Here is an 18909-nt window from a genome sequence, read left to right as displayed (position 1 = left end):
GCTTTTGTGGGATCAGCTAGACTGTAAGGTGCGTGAGAAGTGCCCGACAAAACAGCCACATCTATGGCAAGTGCTACAGAGAGCATGAGGTGAAATGTCACCTGAGTATCTGGACAATCTGACAGCTAGAATGCCAAGGATCTGCAAAGCTGTCATTGCTGCACATGGAGGATTTTTTGATGAGAACTCTTTGAAGTCGTTTAAGAAGTTCTGAAAATAATTTCAAATTTGAATAGTGATTTTTCATGTTATTAATGTCCTGACTATACATTGTGATCAGTTGAATGCAACTTTGGTGAATAAAAGTACCAATTTCTTTCCATAAGAGCAAAATCTGTGCATTATTCCAAACTTTTAGCCGCCAGAGTATATATTTTTGTATTTTTGATAATTAAGATTAAATGGATAGTTCACCCAAAAATTAAAAATCTCTCATACTTTACTCACCCACATGCCATCCCAGATGTGTATTACTGTCTTTCTTCTGCTGAACAAAAACAAAGATTTTTAGAAGAATATCTCAGCTCTGTTGTTCCTTTCAATGCAAATGAATGATGGCCAGAAATCTAAAGGTCCAAAAAGCAGGTAAAAACAGCATTAAAGAAATCCACACATCTCCAGTGGTTAAATTAATATCTTCAAAATCGATATTATAAGTGTGGGTGAGAAACAGATCAATATTTAAGTCCTTTTTTCTCCCCTTTTCTCCCCAATTTGGAATTCACAATGCGCTCTAAGTCCTTGTGGTGGCGTAGTGACTCGCCTCAATCCGGGTGGCAGAGGACGAATCTCAGTTGCCTCCGTGTCTGAGACTGTCAATCCATGCATCTTATCATGTGGCTTGTTGAGTGCGTTACCACGGAGACATAGCGCGTGTGGAGGCTTCATGCTATTCTCCATGGCATCCACGCACAACTCACCACGCACCCCACCGAGAGCGAGAACCACATTACAGCGACCACGAGGAGGTTACCCCTTGTGACTCTACCCTCCCTAGCAACCGGACCAGTTTGGTTGCTTAGGAGACCTGTCTGGAGTCACTCAGCACGCCCTGGATTTGAACTCATGACTCCAGGGGTGGTAGTCAACGTCTTTACTTGCTGAGCTACCCAGGCCCCCTATTTAAGTGCTTTTTTACTATAAATCCTTACTTTCCACTTTTGAAAGTGAAAGTAGAGATTTATAGTAAAAAAGGAATTAAATGTTGATCTGTTTCTTACCTACACCTATTAAATCGCTTTTGAAGATAAGGATTTAACCACTGGAATCTTATGGAGTACTTTTATGCTGCTTTTATCTGCTTTTCAGGATCTTCAGATTTCTGGCTACTATTCACTTGCATTGAAAGGACCAACAGATCTAAGATATTCTTCTAAAAATCTTATTTGTGTTCTGCAGAAGAAAGATGGGATGGCATGAGGGTAAGTAAATGATGAGAGAATTTTCATGTTGGGATGAACAATCCCAAGTAAAACAAATTAGGCTAAGTAATGAAAGTATTTTTCTAAAAAGACTTGGTATCGCAGAAGTCACCCATTCACATTTAGTCATTGCACCTTCTGCTGGTCATTAGCTTTAAAACTTAAACTTAAAATTCTGTTTCCGTTCTCATGTCGCTCAGATGTATGACTTTTTTCCCTCTGAAACACTGAATGACTTAAAAAGGCTAGTACACCATGTCAAAGAAAAGTTCACACTGTTCTCTTGCAGATTAAAGCGTCAGACAACGGGCAGCCTTCGAAGTCGTCAGTCTGTCGGTTGCACATTGAGTGGATTCCAAAGCCTAATCTGCCTAAACAGCCGCTGCTGTTTGAGGAGATTTCGCTCTCATTCTCTGTGATGGAGAGTGATCCTGTGGCCCATATGGTGGGAGTCATCAGCACACAGCCTCTTGACTCTCCTGTATGGTTTACAATCAGAGGTAAAGATCTAAAGCTAGTGGGTCACGACCCAGAAATGGGTCACAGGCCTGTTCTGATAGGGTTGCAGAGAAAACGCTTCCCATATCTTTTGTTCATGACACCCGAGGCTGTGTGTCCAATCAAATTTTACTCTAGTTTGAATATTTACCTGCCACTTAGTGATTTGACTAATACTATTACAATATTTAACCCCAGTGTTTGTTACATGTATTAGACTGGTAAATAAAAAATAAATAAAACAAATTCAGCCTATTTAATAGGTATATATATATATATATATATATATATAATTATTATAATTGTTTTATTTATTATTTATTTATTTGTTATTTTTGCACATTGTTGGGCTTATGCAGTTCATGGTGATTTGAAAAAAAATCCATTTTAGATTTTAAGGACATTTCTGTTTAATTTGTACAAATATTTTGTTTGACACTATGTCCAAACCAATTTAGAACCACTGATCTAAAGCCATCAGTTAACACCATTATCAGTATTAAAGAAGGAATGGCTAATATACACCATATTTAGTCATCTAATCATTCTAGATGCTTCAGCTCTTCAATCAATACTCCAGTTGATCTTCAATAACCCGATCTTGATTTTGCCCTAATCATTTTTCACTTAACTGAAATATCTTTTTCCCCATCTATTCTTCCTGTCTCGTTTCTGTCTCGACTGCTTTCTTTCCTCGTGCTTGCTTTATCTACAAGGAGACACACATGCTAAAGAGATCTTTTACATCCTACAGATGGCTTGTGATCTGAACTGTACAGCAGGTATCTGACGCTAAATAGAAAAATCACCTCATATTTTCAAGCAGTGAATTCTTATAACTCTTTTTGTATTTTGGTACTAACAGGTGGGAACCCTGACAGCCAGTTTGATGTGGAGAGGGCGAGTGGCACAATCATCATTGCCGGAGCTCTAGATGCTGAATGGCAGTCAAATTACAATCTCACCATTGAAGCAACAGATGGAACAAGATCCATCAGCACTCAGGTGTTTTTTTCTTAATGGCATTTACCAAGAAATTGCCCATGCATTTATAAATTGGACTGGTTGAATAATGGATGGAGAGATGAGAAAAATGAAACACATCTTTGCCTTGCCAAAGACTGTATACACGTGGATCTGTATTGTGACAGGATAATTGTTTTGTTCCTTAGATGTTTGGTATTGCATATCCATTCCGTCATCTCTTAAATTACAAAGACCAGTTTAAATGAACATGATTACATGCCATCCAATGATTGCCAGGTTCAGATTCGCCATAACGTGAATGTATCATCCCTTTCACTCTTTCGTCTTTTAACACTATTATTCCATATGAAAAGATCAGGTTCAATCTCAATAGAATGTCTACTATTCCTTGTAAAAAAACATAATAACTTTTAGGAATGTGCCCTGGCACCTGCATACTGTGATATTATTGCACACACTGGGCTGGAGTCAGGCTCTCTACTGTCTTTCTAATGCCTTTGTCCTTTTGTCATGGTGTGAACATACCTCTCCTTGGGCGATACCTGCATGTATCAGCCAAACCAGTCAGCCTTATCAGGTCACAGTGCGAGACTCATCCATCAGTGTGGGCAGACCCAAAGGAAAAAAGTGATGTGAAAGGGAATAATGTTTTAAAAGAAAGTTGTGTTTCTCCCGTGACAGAGAGCATGCCCTCTGGGAGATTGCAGCTAGTATAGTTTGACATATCATAATGGGCTCCTTACTTATGGGCTGTTTCTGGGTCTGTGTGTATCATGAAGATAACTGTGAATATAAAATTTGTGTCTTTGGTAAAAAAATATTTACTGGGTATTCTTTCACAATGCCCTAACCAGGCATAACACAATCCAAAAGACAGTTATGTTGCTCAGAGGTTGCTCGTTCATATTCAAGGAGACTTAATCTAGCCTGCAAAAGCAAAGTGTAGCAACTACAAATCGACCAAAATGGGGTCTCTTATATTAAGATCTGTTCTGTGACAGACGAGTTTGGCTCAACTGTGCTCAGATTCAGAGAGAAAAAAAGAGAGAGAGAGAGAGAATATTTTATAATCCACATTTGGCCAACAACTCAAAACATGTTATTGCTAGCATAGTACCTGTATGTTGGCTTTGTAGGGCAGATTTAGAACAGTATTATAGCACAACAACTTTACATCTCAATTAGGGACATCTCACCTGTGTTCTGCTTTATTCGTGGCACTGCATCTGTCTTTTTTTAGGTGGGAATGACCTCCAGTGTTAGGTGTAATCCAATTACAAAGTAATTTGTTACTTTAATCTAATTACTTTGTCCAAAAGTAATGTAATGCATTACATTTTAAATTCTTGTAATCAGATATTCATTTAATGTTACTGGAAAACCTACACTGTTGTGAAAATAGCTGAGCTACTGTCTTGCTTCTGAACATTTTTGTAAGTTAGTTGTCATTACTTGCTCCTGAACACTGGTCAAGCTGGATATTGGACCAATTTCACTGTTGGTGGGGTTACCCAGCGCAACCCTAAAACCAAAGCTTAATTTGTAATTTGGTTCAATAATCTGACCAAAAATGTCCTGATGATCATCACTTGTTGTGGTCAATGCTGATTGATTAGGACTAAAACTCAACCAAATGTCAAAAGGTTTTAATGCTTGTTTCATTCCTATTACTTGAGTAAAAATGGATCTCCCAAGAGCATGAGTCGAATGTAATTTATATCCACTAAAGTTGTGGATTTTAAAGGAACCTGGACAAACACTACAATTCTGAAGTACCTCCTTGAGAGTAGATCTACAGAAAACATGACTTTAGACTTCAAAAATGTTATTCGCCAAGTACAAAAAGTAGGCTATAAGGAATTTTACTTGGTGAAGTAATGGTGTTTCATAATATTCATTTAGAAGCACCTGGATTTATCTATGGTTACTATAGTTAATTTCATATGTGTGCATTCTTCTTTGTTAAACAGGTCACAATTCAAGTTATTGACACAAATGAACATCGACCTCAGTTTGGCCAAAACCAATATGAGATAAGCATTCCAGAGGAGACCATTCCTGGGATGAAGATACTGGAAATAAATGCAACAGACCGAGATGAAAAGTATAAATTGTCCTACACACTGTTGAGCAGCACAGACCTTTTTAATCTGAAGAAGTTTCGTCTTGACCCTGGGACAGGCTTTTTGTACACCACAGAAGAACTAGACCATGAAACTATGCACAGACATGTCCTCACTGTAATGGTAAGGCCATAGATAATCATTCTTCGATACAAGTAATGGGAAACCAAAACAATATAACTGACTTCAGGATCAGTCTTAAATACTTATTTCTGTTGCGCTCTAAAGAAATGTTTTATTTTGGTCACCTATTTTAATCAAAAGCTAATTAAAAACATGTCTTGGCTTGCTTTTTAAAAGTAAAATATAAATGCTTAGAACCTGTCTATATGTAATTGGTAGAAAGTTCCTGATGTTTGGGACATAATGCAGCTTCTCCTGATCTTTTATGGTTTACATAACAATATAATATTAAGAGTTGCAATACAACAGTACTTCAGTGCAAGCAACATCACATAATGAATTAACTGCTGGTTTTAATGTCATATCATTCCAGGTTAGGGACCAAGGTTTCCCTGTAAAGAGTAATGTTGTGAGAGTGATCATCAATGTGGAAGACAATAATGACAACGCACCGTGGTTCACCAGCACTGAGTACATCGCTCGTGTGTTGGAGACAGCTGCTGTTGGTTCATCTGTGTTACAGGTCACTGCTCTGGACAAAGACAAAGGCCTAAATGCTGAAATCCACTACAGCATAGATTCAGGTACTGCACAGTCTACTTACACTGTAACATCAGTGGAGAAGTATCATTGTTAATAGAAAACTTTAGAAGAGATCCAAAGAGAAAAATATTACACAAAATAGCAGGCATTCGTTGATGTTCTTGAATATTATTTTGAATAATTATGTCTCAGACACTTAATTTAATTACAAATGATCAGAGTTCCCAGATAGTGGGTTGCAGACAACTAATGTACAGGTGCATCTCAATAAATTAGAATGTCGTAGAAAAGTTAATTTATTTCAGTAATTCAACTCAAATTGTGAAACTCGTGTATTAAATAAATTCAATACACACAGACTGAGGTAGTTTAAGTCTTTGGTTCTTTTAATTGTGATGATTTTGGCTCACATTTAACAAAAACCCACCAATTCACTATCTCAAAAAATTAGAATACATCATAAGACCAATAAAAAAAACATTTTTAGTGAATTGTTGGCCTTCTGGAAAGTATGTTCATTTACTGTATATGTACTCAATACTTGGTAGGGGCTCCTTTTGCTTTAATTACTGCCTCAATTCGGCGTGGCATGGAGGTGATCAGTTTGTGGCACTGCTGAGGTGGTATGGAAGCCCAGGTTTCTTTGACGGTGGCCCTCAGCTCATCTGCATTTTTTGGTCTCTTGTTTCTCATTTTCCTCTTGACAATACCCCATAGATTCTCTATGGGGTTCAGTTCTGGTGAGTTTGCTGGCCAGTCAAGCACACCAACACCATGGTCATTTAACCAACTTTTGGTGCTTTTGGCAGTGTGGGCAGGTGCCAAATCCTGCTGGAAAATGAAATCAGCATCTTTAAAAAGCTGGTCAGCAGAAGGAAACATGAAGTGCTCCAAAATTTCTTGGTAAACGGGTGCAGTGACTTTGGTTTTCAAAAAACACAATGGACCAACACCAGCAGATGACATTACACACCAAATCATCACAGACTGTGGAAACTTAACACTGGACTTCAAGCAACTTGGGCTATGAGCTTCTCCACCCTTCCTCCAGACTCTAGGACCTTGGTTTCTAAATGAAATACAAAACTTGCTCTCATCTGAAAAGAGGACTTTGGAACACTGGGCAACAGTCCAGTTCTTCTTCTCCTTAGCCCAGGTAAGACACCTTTGACATTGTCTGTGGTTCAGGAGTGGCTTAACAAGAGGAATATGACAACTGTAGGCAAATTCCTTGACATGTCTGTGTGTGGTGGCTCTTGATGCCTTGACCCCAGCCTCAGTCCATTCCTTGTGAAGTTCACCCAAATTCTTGGATCGATTTTGCTTGACAATCATAAGGCTGCAGTTCTCTTGGTTGGTTGTGCATCTTTTTCTTCCACACTTTTTCCTTCCACTCAACTTTCTGTTAACATGCTTGGAAACAGCACTCTGTGAACAGCCAGCTTCTTTGGCAATGAATGTTTGTGGCTTACCCTCCTTGTGAAGGGTGTCAATGATTGTCTTCTGGACAACTGTCAGATCAGCAGTCTTCCCTATGATTGTGTAGCCTAGTGAACCAAACTGAGAGACCATTTTGAAGGCTCAGGAAACCTTTGCAGGTGTTTTGAGTTGATTAGCTGATTGGCATGTCACCATATTCTAATTTTTTGAGATAGTGAATTGGTGGGTTTTTGTTAAATGTGAGCCAAAATCATCACTTTTAAAAGAACCAAAGACTTAAACTACTTCAGTCTGTGTGCATTGAATTTATTTAATACACGAGTTTCACAATTTGAGTTGAATTACTGAAATAAATGAACTTTTCCACGACATTCTAATTTATTGAGATGCACCTGTATATTTACGTAGATAACCTCAAATGTGATTTGTTTAAAAAAGCAAACCAAACCATAAAAGTTTTTTTTGGTTTTTACATTTTTGTTAATTAGTAAATAAAGCTCATTTGTAAAAACCAAAACAAATGGAAATGCAAAATAACATAGAATGGTACCAGGCCACATGGTAAATATTACTCTCATATAGATTGTTTTCACAACTGTGTAATGACTGCATAGGTCTCTTTTTCAGATTTTTTTGTGTGATTTTGAACCTCTTAGCATCTGAAGTCAGAATCATAATACAGCAATTGCCATTAAGATAATTATTATTGTATCTTTTCCTTCTCTCTAATGTTATAGGAAATCATGGAAATTCTTTCAGCATTGATCAGTCTTCTGGCATCGTAACAGTTGCAAGAGAACTTGATCGTGAAAACAGAAACAAATATGAGCTGGTAGTAAAAGCGTCAGATAAAGGAGAGCCTCCACTCAGTGTGGTAACTGCTGTCCAGATCACAGTTACCATCTCAGATAATAGAAAGCCAAAATTCCCCTTCAATTCAATATCAGCTGAGGTCAGTGAATCTGTCCCTATTGGGAGTTTTGTAACTCTAGTCTCAGCTTTCAGCCAGTCAACCGTCTTCTATCAAATCAAAGAAGGAAATGTGAACGGTGCATTTGATATCAATCCAAACTCTGGTGCTGTTGTCACAAGGAAAAAGCTGGACTTTGAAAGCCTTTCGTCTTATGAACTGATTGTACAAGGTACAGACATGGCTGAAATGTCAAGCAGTGTGACAGTAAACATTCAATTAAAGGATGAAAATGACAATGCACCTGTTTTCACTCAACCGGAATTCACTGGCTTTATCAGCGAGTCAGCCGCTGTAGGGAGTGTGGTTCTGACCTCTCAGAATGCTCCACTTTTGGTTCGTGCAACAGATGCTGATAGGCACACAAATGCCAGACTTGTCTATGAGATTATAGAGCCATTCGCTCATAACTATTTTTCCATGGATTCTGGGACAGGAGCTATTCAAAGCATCAGCAGCCTAGATTATGAGCTGAGAAAGGTGTTTAACTTCAGAGTACAAGTCCATGACAATGGCACGCCACGCTTATTCTCAAAAAACACTACCAATGTGACAATCCATGTCAGTAATGTCAATGACTGTGCTCCAAAATTCAGTCAGGTTTCATATGAGACAACAGTCTTCCTTCCAACCTACAAAGGGGTGAGAGTGATAACAGTAAAGGCTACAGATGATGACTCGTTGCCAGACACAAATCTACACTTTGCACTTGCAGATGGAAACATAGGAAACAAATTCCTGATTGATCCAATTTCAGGTGATATTTTTGTGCAAAATGCTACACAGCTTCGCAGTAGGTACAGGCTGATAGCCAAAGTTTATGATGGAAGTTTTACTGGCTCTGCAATTGTCAAAGTCACTGTTAAAGATAAAAAAGAGGACAATCTGAGGTTCACCCAGGAAATGTTCACTGCCTATGTGCAGGAAAGCTCATCAGAGAGGAAAACCCTGGCAATCCTCTCTGTGGTTGGCAATATAATCAATGAACCTTTGTTTTTCTCTATTCTCAACCCTAATAGCAGATTTGAAATAGGACGCACATCTGGAGTGCTTTTCTCCACAGGTATCCCATTTGATCGTGAAGAGCAGGATTTTTTTGATATCTTTGTGGAGGTTACAAAGGAGTCAAAGTTGAATGGAACTGCCCATGTGCTTGTGAGAGTGCATGTTGAAGACGTAAATGATAATGCTCCTTTGTTTGTAGACCAGCCCTACAGTGCTGTTCTGCAGATCGATAAAACAGAAGGTTCGGTTTTCAGGAAGGTGACTGCCATGGACAAAGATGTTGGTAAAAATGCAGAGGTTACATATTATTTAAAAGGGCATGATAAATATTTTCTGGTAAGCCCCTCTGGAGAAATATCCCTTAAAAGACCTCTTGAACCAGAAAGCATTGGCAAGTTTGTCCTCAACATTACTGCGCAAGATGGCGGTGACCCACCTCTGTTCTCAAATGCAGATGTTTTTATTTCAGTGGTGAACAGAGCCACGCCAGTGTTTGAAAGAACTTTGTATAAGATTGAAATCCCAGAGAATGTGCAAATACATACTTCCATACTGCAGGTTGTGGCCAAGTCTGCAGGACCTCGTACAGTGTACAGCATTTGTGGGGGAAACCCTTTCAGTCAGTTCTCTATTGGCTTCAATTCAGGACTCATCAAAGTCATCCAGCCATTGGATTATGAGGCTCATCCTGCATATCGATTGAGCATCCAGGCCACAGACTCTCTAACCGGGGCTAACTCTGATATATTTGTAGATATCATATTGGAAGATGTCAATGACAACGCACCCAAATTTGAAGCAAGATCATACAACATCAGCATCTCTGAATCTGTTGTAATTGGAACTTCTGTTTTACAAGTGGTAGCCATGGATTCTGACACAGGAAGCAATGCGATAGTGTTTTATCAGTTGTATGAAAAGGGTGGAACTGTCTCGGATCACTTCAGAATAGATGGGGAAAGTGGAGTCATTAGGACTGAAGGGCTGTTAGACCATGAATCCCAATCACGGCATGAACTGATTGTAAAAGCAGTTGACGGAGGACCATTTCAAATGTCTGCTGAGGCCCAAGTGATCATATATGTCACTGATCTTAACGACAATCCACCTGTATTTACACAACAGCTTTATAATGCTACCATACATAAGATTTCTCTTCAAGGACAGTTTGTGACTTGTGTTAAAGCTTATGATGCTGACAACTCTGGTTCCAGTCAGCTTGTGTATTCAATTTTGTATGGAAATGACAACAACTTCTTTGCCATTGATGCAGCAAGTGGGGAAATTGTTATTGCAAACATTAGCCGACAGTCTCTTGAGCCCTTCTATAGCTTAATTTTGTCAGTTACTGATGGTGTTTTCAGAGGTACTGCGGAGGCAAACATCTATGTAATGGGTGAGAATAACCATAACCCATCATTTACTCTAGATGAGTATCTTGTAAAACTTGCAGAGAACTCTCCAGTTGGTACATTGGTTATACAAGTAGGAGCCATTGATGAGGACCTGGGGATGTATGGTCAGTTGACATTCTTTATTGTAAATGATATTGCTAGAGATAAATTTACCATCAATGCTGATGGGCAGATTCACACTGTTGAGAGCTTTGACAGAGAAAACCCAGGAGAGAAAACAATGTACATCAATTTAATGGCTAAAGATGGTGGTGGTAAATTGGGCTTTTGCACTATTGTTGTAATTCTCTCTGACGTGAATGATAATTCACCCAAGTTCAGGCTTTCAGAATATAAAGCTACTGTTCTAGGAGATGCTCCCAGAAGCACAACAGTGATCAAAATATCTGCAATAGATGAAGACGAGGGCAGTAATGCTGATATAATTTATACTATTGACTCCGATATAGGGCACTTTGAAATTCACCCCCTAAGTGGTGTGATTGTCACAAAGGAAAGTCTAATTGGTCTGGAAAATGGCCTGTATTCCTTCTTTGTGAAGGCTAAAGATTCTGGAAGCCCACCAAAGCAATCTATTATTCCTGTTTCAATTAGAATACTTCCTCCCGGAATGTCAATCCCAAAGTTTGCTGAACCATTACTTGGACTGGAAATTTCAGAAGACCTGCCTGTCGGAAGAGAGATTGATATCTTCCAAGTCAAGGATGAGCAGTCTGTAATCTATAGTCTTGTCGCGGGGAACACCCCAGAGAGTAATAAAGATGATGTCTTTGCCATTGACAGCAACACTGGAAAGCTTAGACTCACAAAACGACTTGATTATGAAGCTACCAAAAGTTATCAGCTCACCGTACAGGTCCAACACACTGAAGAGGGCATGGAAATAGTCTCAACAATGGATGTGAGTATTAGTCTCAAGGATGTCAATGACAACAGCCCTCAATTTGAGTCATTCCCTTACCAGTCTTGTATTGTTGAGAACCTACTAAAAGGAACTTCTGTAGTACAGCTCAGGGCCACTGATTTGGATTCTTGGCTGAACGGTCAGGTCTCTTATCGTCTGCTTGAAAACCAGGAGAACCCTGAAGTACTGGAGATGTTTGCAGTGGATAGTGAAACAGGCTGGATAACCACTCTTAAAGAGATAGACAGAGAAAAGAGAGACAGATACAGAATCACAGCAGTGGCCACAGACAGAGCCCAGAGGCTACAGATGACAGGCACTACTGTCGTGGAAATGACAGTTGTGGACACAAATGACAACCCTACATTATTTACTGAAGCAGTATTTAAAGGCACTGTGAGAGAAGATGAATCCACACCAGGCACAGTTGTCACCATTCTAAGCTCCACTGACTTTGACAGTGAGGAGGTCAACAGGAGGTTCAGGTGCTTTATTACAGGTACAGTACACTGTCAATGCAACATTGTTAATGAAACCTGAGTCATAGTATTAAACAAATAGTTTCCCAAAAATGAAAATGTATCATTATACTCAACCTCATTTTGTTCAAAATCTGTATGATTTATTATTTTTCGTTCTTTCTGTGGAACACATAAAGACATGTTTTAAAGATTGTTAATGAACACAGATGGTGACCAGTGGCTATCAAGCTCCATAAAAGTAACCATACCATTTTTTTTAATAAAAAATAAATAAATAAAAAAAAATTCTCCCCAATTTGGAATGCCCATTTCCTAATGCACTCTAAGTCCTTATGGTGGCATAGTGACTCGCCTTTATTCAGGTGGCAGAGGATGAATCTCAGTTGCCTCCACTTCTGAGACCGTCAATCCGCGCATCTTATCAAGTGGCTTGTTGAGTGTGTTACCGTGGAGACGTAGCGCATGTGGAGGCTTCACAATATTCTCCACGGCATCCACGCACAACTCACCACGCGCCCCACCGAGAGCGAGAACCACACATTATAGCGACCTCGAGGAGGTTACCCCATGTGACTCTACCCTCCCTAGCAACCGGGCCAATTTGGTTGCTTAGGAGACCTGGCTGGAGTCACTCAGCACACCCTGGATTCGAACTCGCGACTCCAGGGGTGGTAGTCAGCATCAATACTCACTGAGCTACCCAGGCCCCACCCATACATTTGTTTACTATATTCCAAGTCTTCTAAAGCCATACAAAAGCTTTGAATGAGAAATGGACTGAAATTTCATTTATGAGTAAACTATCCATTCAAATAAATGTTTTTACCTTTAATCATGACAATGAAAAGGGGCAGTGGTAGCTCAGTGGTTAAGGCTCTGGGTTACTGATCAGAAGGTCAGGGGTTCAAGCCCCAGCACCACCAAGATGCCACTGTTGGGCCCTTGAGCAAGGCCCTTGACTCTATCTGCTCCAGGGGCACTGTATCATGGCTGACCCTGCACTCTGACCCCAGCCTAGCTGGGATATGTGAAAAAGAAGAATTTCACTGTATATGTGCAAATGTGTGATGAATAAAGAAAATTAATTATAATTAAAAAAAAATTAATTAATTACTAAAAAAAGTATTTTTGAGGTGTGTATTAAGCTTTGGAAAATTCGGCAAAAAGCAAAGATAATACAGATCCAATGCCACAAACTCTATTGCTGGATTTTATGAATAATCTATGATGTGATTATGAGTATTTTGTATTAGACTGACACTGATTAGAGATATTCAGAACATCTTGTGATTGGCCTCCGTTTCATTACATTGCCTGATTAGTATCTTGTATGCAACTAGAAAATCAATGAATCCCCAAGCTGTTTTGAATGACATTAAATGCATGATGATTAGACTGCTAATCTACTTATTAAATATGTCCATATTTCTGATTAGGCTGAAGTTAATTCTCCTTTTTTTTTTTTTTTTTTTTTTTTTTTTTAATGAATTCAGGTGGAGATCCACAGGGCCTGTTTGATGTGAAGTATACAGATGGTGTTTGGGCAGTTGCTGTCAGGAAACCTCTGGACAGGGAGGAGAGAGATTTCTATCTTTTAAACATCACAGCCACCGATGGAACTTTTGTGACAAAGGCTGCTGTAGAGATCACTGTCCTTGATGCAAATGACAACAGTCCTGTTTGTAAGATGGTAAGATGCATATATACATTAGCCCTTGCTCTATAGTCTGAACTGTATTAATTGTGTATGAACTCTGTACTCTGAACAGAGTTAAAGGAGAACTTTGCACTTTTACTTGTTAGAAGACACTTGCTGCATCTGCATATCCATACTTCCCTACTTATAGTATGCCAAAAACAGTATGCCAATGGAAAAGTATGTTCGAATCCTCAGTATTCATTAACTGCTCTACTATTTCTGGTGAGATTCTGAAGTGCACATCTACTGGACATTGTTCTGTAATGCCATAATGCCTCGGGAGCTGTGGAGACATCACGTTTAAAACACTGGATTTTAAAAAAACGACGTATCGGACGGCTCTTTTTAGCTGTAAGTGATATATATACCAAGAAAGTTGTTCCTTGCGCTTAATGGTGCTTATTTAATAAAACCAGAGTTAATTATTTTCATGATTGTTGTTATTACGTCATATGTTTGGGCCATTAGACAATGCCCATGTTCCTGAAGGAAGTATGTCCGAAATCTACTCATACTACTCACCTAAAGAATGTATTGTTTTACTGGCAGAGAATTGCGTCCTCCATCAAATGCAGTACATACTCTGAGAGTACATGATTTCGGATGCAGCTAAAATTTTTCACATACAGATCTAAAAGGTTTGATTCACTTTTTTTCTTCAGGACGTGTATGCTCAAACTGTTCCTGAAGATGTACCTGTTGGAAAACACATTTTTCAAGTGTCAGCCACTGATGCAGATATCCAGTCAAATGCGGAAATCACATACCAGCTAAGTGGCAGTGGTGCTGAATCATTCAAAATTGATTCCAAAACAGGTACAATAACAAACAGAGAGGTATATTGCCATTTAACCCATGCTTTGAACTTGCTGAGCTTAAAAGAAATTAAAATTCTGTCATCATTCACTCACCATAATGTTGTTCCAAACCAAAATGACTTTCTTTCTTTTGTGGAACACGAGAAGAAATGGAGAAGTGTTGTAGAATGTATTACATTACTGACCTCTCTTTTCCATATAATGAGAGTGAACGAGGATTTGGGTTGTCGAGCTCCAAACTGAAAAAAACATTGTGTGACAAAGGCAAGAATGGCAAAAAAAAAAAAAAAAAATTCCTTTGATGTTTAGGTAGGATCAGGAAGAAACCCTTGCAGGAACCAAGACTCCTGTCCAAATAATACATATAAATATACTACATTTTAATAAATATGCATATTGTTCTTAAAGGTTTTGTGAGGACCCTGGTAACCCTGGACAGAGAGATGACAAATATGTACAACCTAACTGTTCGTGCAGTAGATGGAGGCAACAACTTCTGTGAAGCTGCTGTGGTCATTGTGATCGATGACATTAATGACAATGCCCCCAAATTCACATCTGACCCACATCATGTGAGCATTTTTGAGAATACACAACCCGGGACATACGTGGCACAACTAGAGGCCTTCGATGCAGATACCGGTATGAATAACATTTCTTCCTTTGTCAAAACCAGCAAGTATTATTGTTTTGTGTGATATTTTTTTTAAACCTTCCTTGCTAAGAGAGAGAGAGAGAGAGAGAGAGAGAGAAAAACACTTCTTAAACCAACCTAAACTGGTTTGTTTGTCTTAGCTGGTTTAAGCTGATCTAGCTGGTCTCCCTGCCTAATACAGGTGCATCTCAATAAATTAGAATGTCGTGGAAAAGTTCATTTATTTCAGTAATTCAACTCAAATTGTGAAACTCGTGTATTAAATAAATTCAATGCACACAGACTGAAGTAGTTTAAGTCTTTGGTTCTTTTAATTGTGATGATTTTGGCTCACATTTAACAAAAACCCACCAATTCACTATCTCAAAAAATTAGAATACATCATAAGACCAATAAAAAAAACATTTTTAGTGAATTGTTGGCCTTCTGGAAAGTATGTTCATTTACTGTATATGTACTCAATACTTGGTAGGGGCTCCTTTTGCTTTAATTACTGCCTCAATTCGGCGTGGCATGGAGGTGATCAGTTTGTGGCACTGCTGAGGTGGTATGGAAGCCCAGGTTTCTTTGACAGTGGCCTTCAGCTCATCTGCATTTTTTGGTCTCTTGTTTCTCATTTTCCTCTTGACAATACCCCATAGATTCTCTATGGGGTTCAGGTCTGGTGAGTTTGCTGGCCAGTCAAGCACACCAACACCATGGTCATTTAACCAACTTTTGGTGCTTTTGGCAGTGTGGGCAGGTGCCAAATCCTGCTGGAAAATGAAATCAGCATCTTTAAAAAGCTGGTCAGCAGAAGGAAGCATGAAGTGCTCCAAAATTTCTTGGTAAACGGGTGCAGTGACTTTGGTTTTCAAAAAACACAATGGACCAACACCAGCAGATGACATTGCACCTCAAATCATCACAGACTGTGGAAACTTAACACTGGACTTCAAGCAACTTGGGCTATGAGCTTCTCCACCCTTCCTCCAGACTCTAGGACCTTGGTTTCCAAATGAAATACAAAACTTGCTCTCATCTGAAAAGAGGACTTTGGATCACTGGGCAACAGTCCAGTTCTTCTTCTCCTTAGCCCAGGTAAGACGCCTCTGACGTTGTCTGTGGTTCAGGAGTGGCTTAACAAAAGGAATACGACAACTGTAGTGTCTGTGTGTGGTGGCTCTTGATGCCTTGACCCCAGCCTCAGTCCATTCCTTGTGAAGTTCACCCAAATTCTTGAATCGATTTTGCTTGACAATCATAAGGCTGCGGTTCTCTCGGTTGGTTGTGCATCTTTTTCTTCCACACTTTTTCCTTCCACTCAACTTTCTGTTAACATGCTTGGATACAGCACTCTGTGAACAGCCAGCTTCTTTGGCAATGAATGTTTGTGGCTTACCCTCCTTGTGAAGGGTGTCAATGATTGTCTTCTGGACAACTGTCAGATCAGCAGTCTTCCCCATGATTGTGTAGCCTAGTGAACCAAACTGAGAGACCATTTTGAAGGCTCAGGATACCTTTGCAGGTGTTTTGAGTTGATTAGCTGATTGGCATGTCACCATATTCTAATTTTTTGAGACAGTGAATTGGTGGGTTTTAGTTAAATGTGAGCCAAAATCATCACAATTAAAAGAACCAAAGACTTAAACTACTTCAGTCTGTGTGCATTGAATTTATTTAATACACGAGTTTCACAATTTGAGTTGAATTACTGAAATAAATGAACTTTTCCACGACATTCTAATTTATTGAGATGCACCTGTAAGTGCCCAAAATTCCTCTAAAACCAGCAAATTTACCAGCCTGACCTGACTGGCAGACCAAACCAACTTTAAGCTTTTCATTTGTGCGAATTCTCTCATTCAATCAAGAAGAATGCTGAATTCATTAGTTAGATTCAAATCAAATCAAAATCAGATCATTTTTATTGTCACACAGCCATATACACAAGTGCAATGGTGTGTGAAATTCTTGGGTGCAGTTCCGATCAACATAGCAGTCGTGACAGTGATGAGACATATACCAATTTACAATAACATCAAATTAACACAACACAATTTAAAATCTAATATACACATAATTACACACAACACAATATACAAATAATAACATACACTGTACAGTATACAATACACACAATATAGATACACATTATTCAATAAAAAAAGTATATATAGTATATATAGAATGTACAGTAGGTTGTATTGTACTGTATTGACATTCAGGCTGTCAGTTGATAGTAAGTTGTTAAGAGAGAATATAGTATAATAATAATATAATTCATGACAGTTCGGTGTGAGATATAAGAGTAAGAGTATAAAGTGCAGTGCTGATGTATTTTGATCGTGGGAGATCAAGAGTTCAAAAGTCTGATTGCTTGGGGGAAGAAGCTATCATTGAGTCGGCTGGTGCGGGTCCTGATGCTGCGATACCGCCTACCTGATGGTAGCAGTGAGAACAGCCCATGGCTCGGGTGGCTGGAGCCTCTGATGATCCTCCGAGCTTTTTTCACACACCGCCTGGTATATACAGTGCATCCGGAAAGTATTCGTAGCGCTTCACTTTTTCCACATTTTGTTATGTTACAGCCTTATTCCAAAATGGATTCAATTAATTATTTTCCTCAAAATTCTACAAACAATACCCCATAATGACAACATGAAAGAAGTTTGTTTGAAATCTTTGCAAATTTATTAAAAATAAAAACCGAAAAAAATCACATGTATATAAGTATTCACAGCCTTTGCCATGACACTCAAAATTGAGCTCAGGTGCATCCTGTTTCCACTGATCATCCTTGAGATGTTTCTACAACTTGATTGGTGTCCACCTGTGGTAAATTCAGTTGATTGGACATGATTTGGAAAGGCACACACCTGTCTATATAAGGTCCCACAGTTAACAGTGCATGTCAGAGCACAAACCAAGCCATGAAGTCCAAGGAATTGTCTGTAGACCTCTGAGACAGGATTGTATCGAGGCTCAGATCTGTGGAAGGGTACAGAAACATTTCTGCAGCATTGAAGGTCCCAATGAGCACAGTGGCCTCCATCATCCGTAAATGGAAGAAGTTTGGAACCACTAGGACTCTTCCTAGAGCTGGCCGCCCGGCCAAACTAAGCGATCGGGGGAGAAGGGCCTTAGTCAGGGAGGTGACCAAGAACCCGATGGTCACTCTGACAGAGCTCCAGCATTTCTCTGTGGAGAGAGGAGAAACTTCCAGAAGAACAACCATCTCTGCAGCACTCCACCAAACAGGCCTGTATGGTAGAGTGGCCAGACGGAAGCCAAAAGCACATGACAGCCCACCTGGAGTTTGCCAAAAGGCACCTGAAGGACTCTCAGACCATGAGAAACAAAGATTGAACTCTTTGGCCTGAATGGCAAGCGTCATGTCTGGAGGAAACCAGGCACCACTCATCACCTGGCCAATACCATCCCTACAGTGAAGCATGGTGGTGGCAGCATCATGCTGTGGGGATGTTTTTCAGCGGCAGGAACTGAGAGACTAGTCAGGATCGAGGGAAAGATGAATGCAGCAATGTACAGAGACATCCTTGATGAAAACCTGCTCCAGAGTGCTCTGGACCTCAGACTGGGGCGAAGGTTCATCTTCCAACAGGACAATGACCCTAAGCACACAGCCAAGATAACAAAGGAGTGGCTCCGGGACAACTCTGTGAATGTCCTTGAGTGGCCCAGCCAGAGCCCAGATTTGAACTCGATTGAACATCTCTGGAGAGATCTGAAAATGGCTGTGCACCGACGCTCTCCATCCAACCTGATGGAGCTGGAGAGGTCCTGCAAAGAAGAATGGGAGAAACTGCCCAAAAATAGGTGTGCC

At 39.6% G+C, this 18909-nt stretch overlaps 1 protein-coding gene across 1 annotated transcript in view; it reads left to right on the top strand.

The window, feature by feature from the left end:
* The window catches only part of LOC127413180 (protocadherin Fat 1-like), a 54741-nt gene that overhangs the window by 8727 nt on the left and 27105 nt on the right, over positions 1 to 18909 (top strand). Inside the window, exons 5-12 of the mRNA XM_051650058.1 lie at positions 1711 to 1921; positions 2785 to 2924; positions 4877 to 5152; positions 5526 to 5736; positions 7873 to 11928; positions 13405 to 13601; positions 14273 to 14426; positions 14837 to 15070. Of these exons, the coding sequence (XP_051506018.1) occupies positions 1711 to 1921; positions 2785 to 2924; positions 4877 to 5152; positions 5526 to 5736; positions 7873 to 11928; positions 13405 to 13601; positions 14273 to 14426; positions 14837 to 15070 (5479 nt within the window). The remainder of the gene's footprint in view (positions 1 to 1710; positions 1922 to 2784; positions 2925 to 4876; positions 5153 to 5525; positions 5737 to 7872; positions 11929 to 13404; positions 13602 to 14272; positions 14427 to 14836; positions 15071 to 18909) is intronic.

Source organism: Myxocyprinus asiaticus, chromosome 22 (assembly GCF_019703515.2).
Source record: "Myxocyprinus asiaticus isolate MX2 ecotype Aquarium Trade chromosome 22, UBuf_Myxa_2, whole genome shotgun sequence".
NCBI lineage: Eukaryota > Metazoa > Chordata > Actinopteri > Cypriniformes > Catostomidae > Myxocyprinus > Myxocyprinus asiaticus.
The sequence above is the reverse complement of the archived record's forward strand: the minus strand, read 5'-3'. Positions and strand labels throughout refer to the sequence as shown.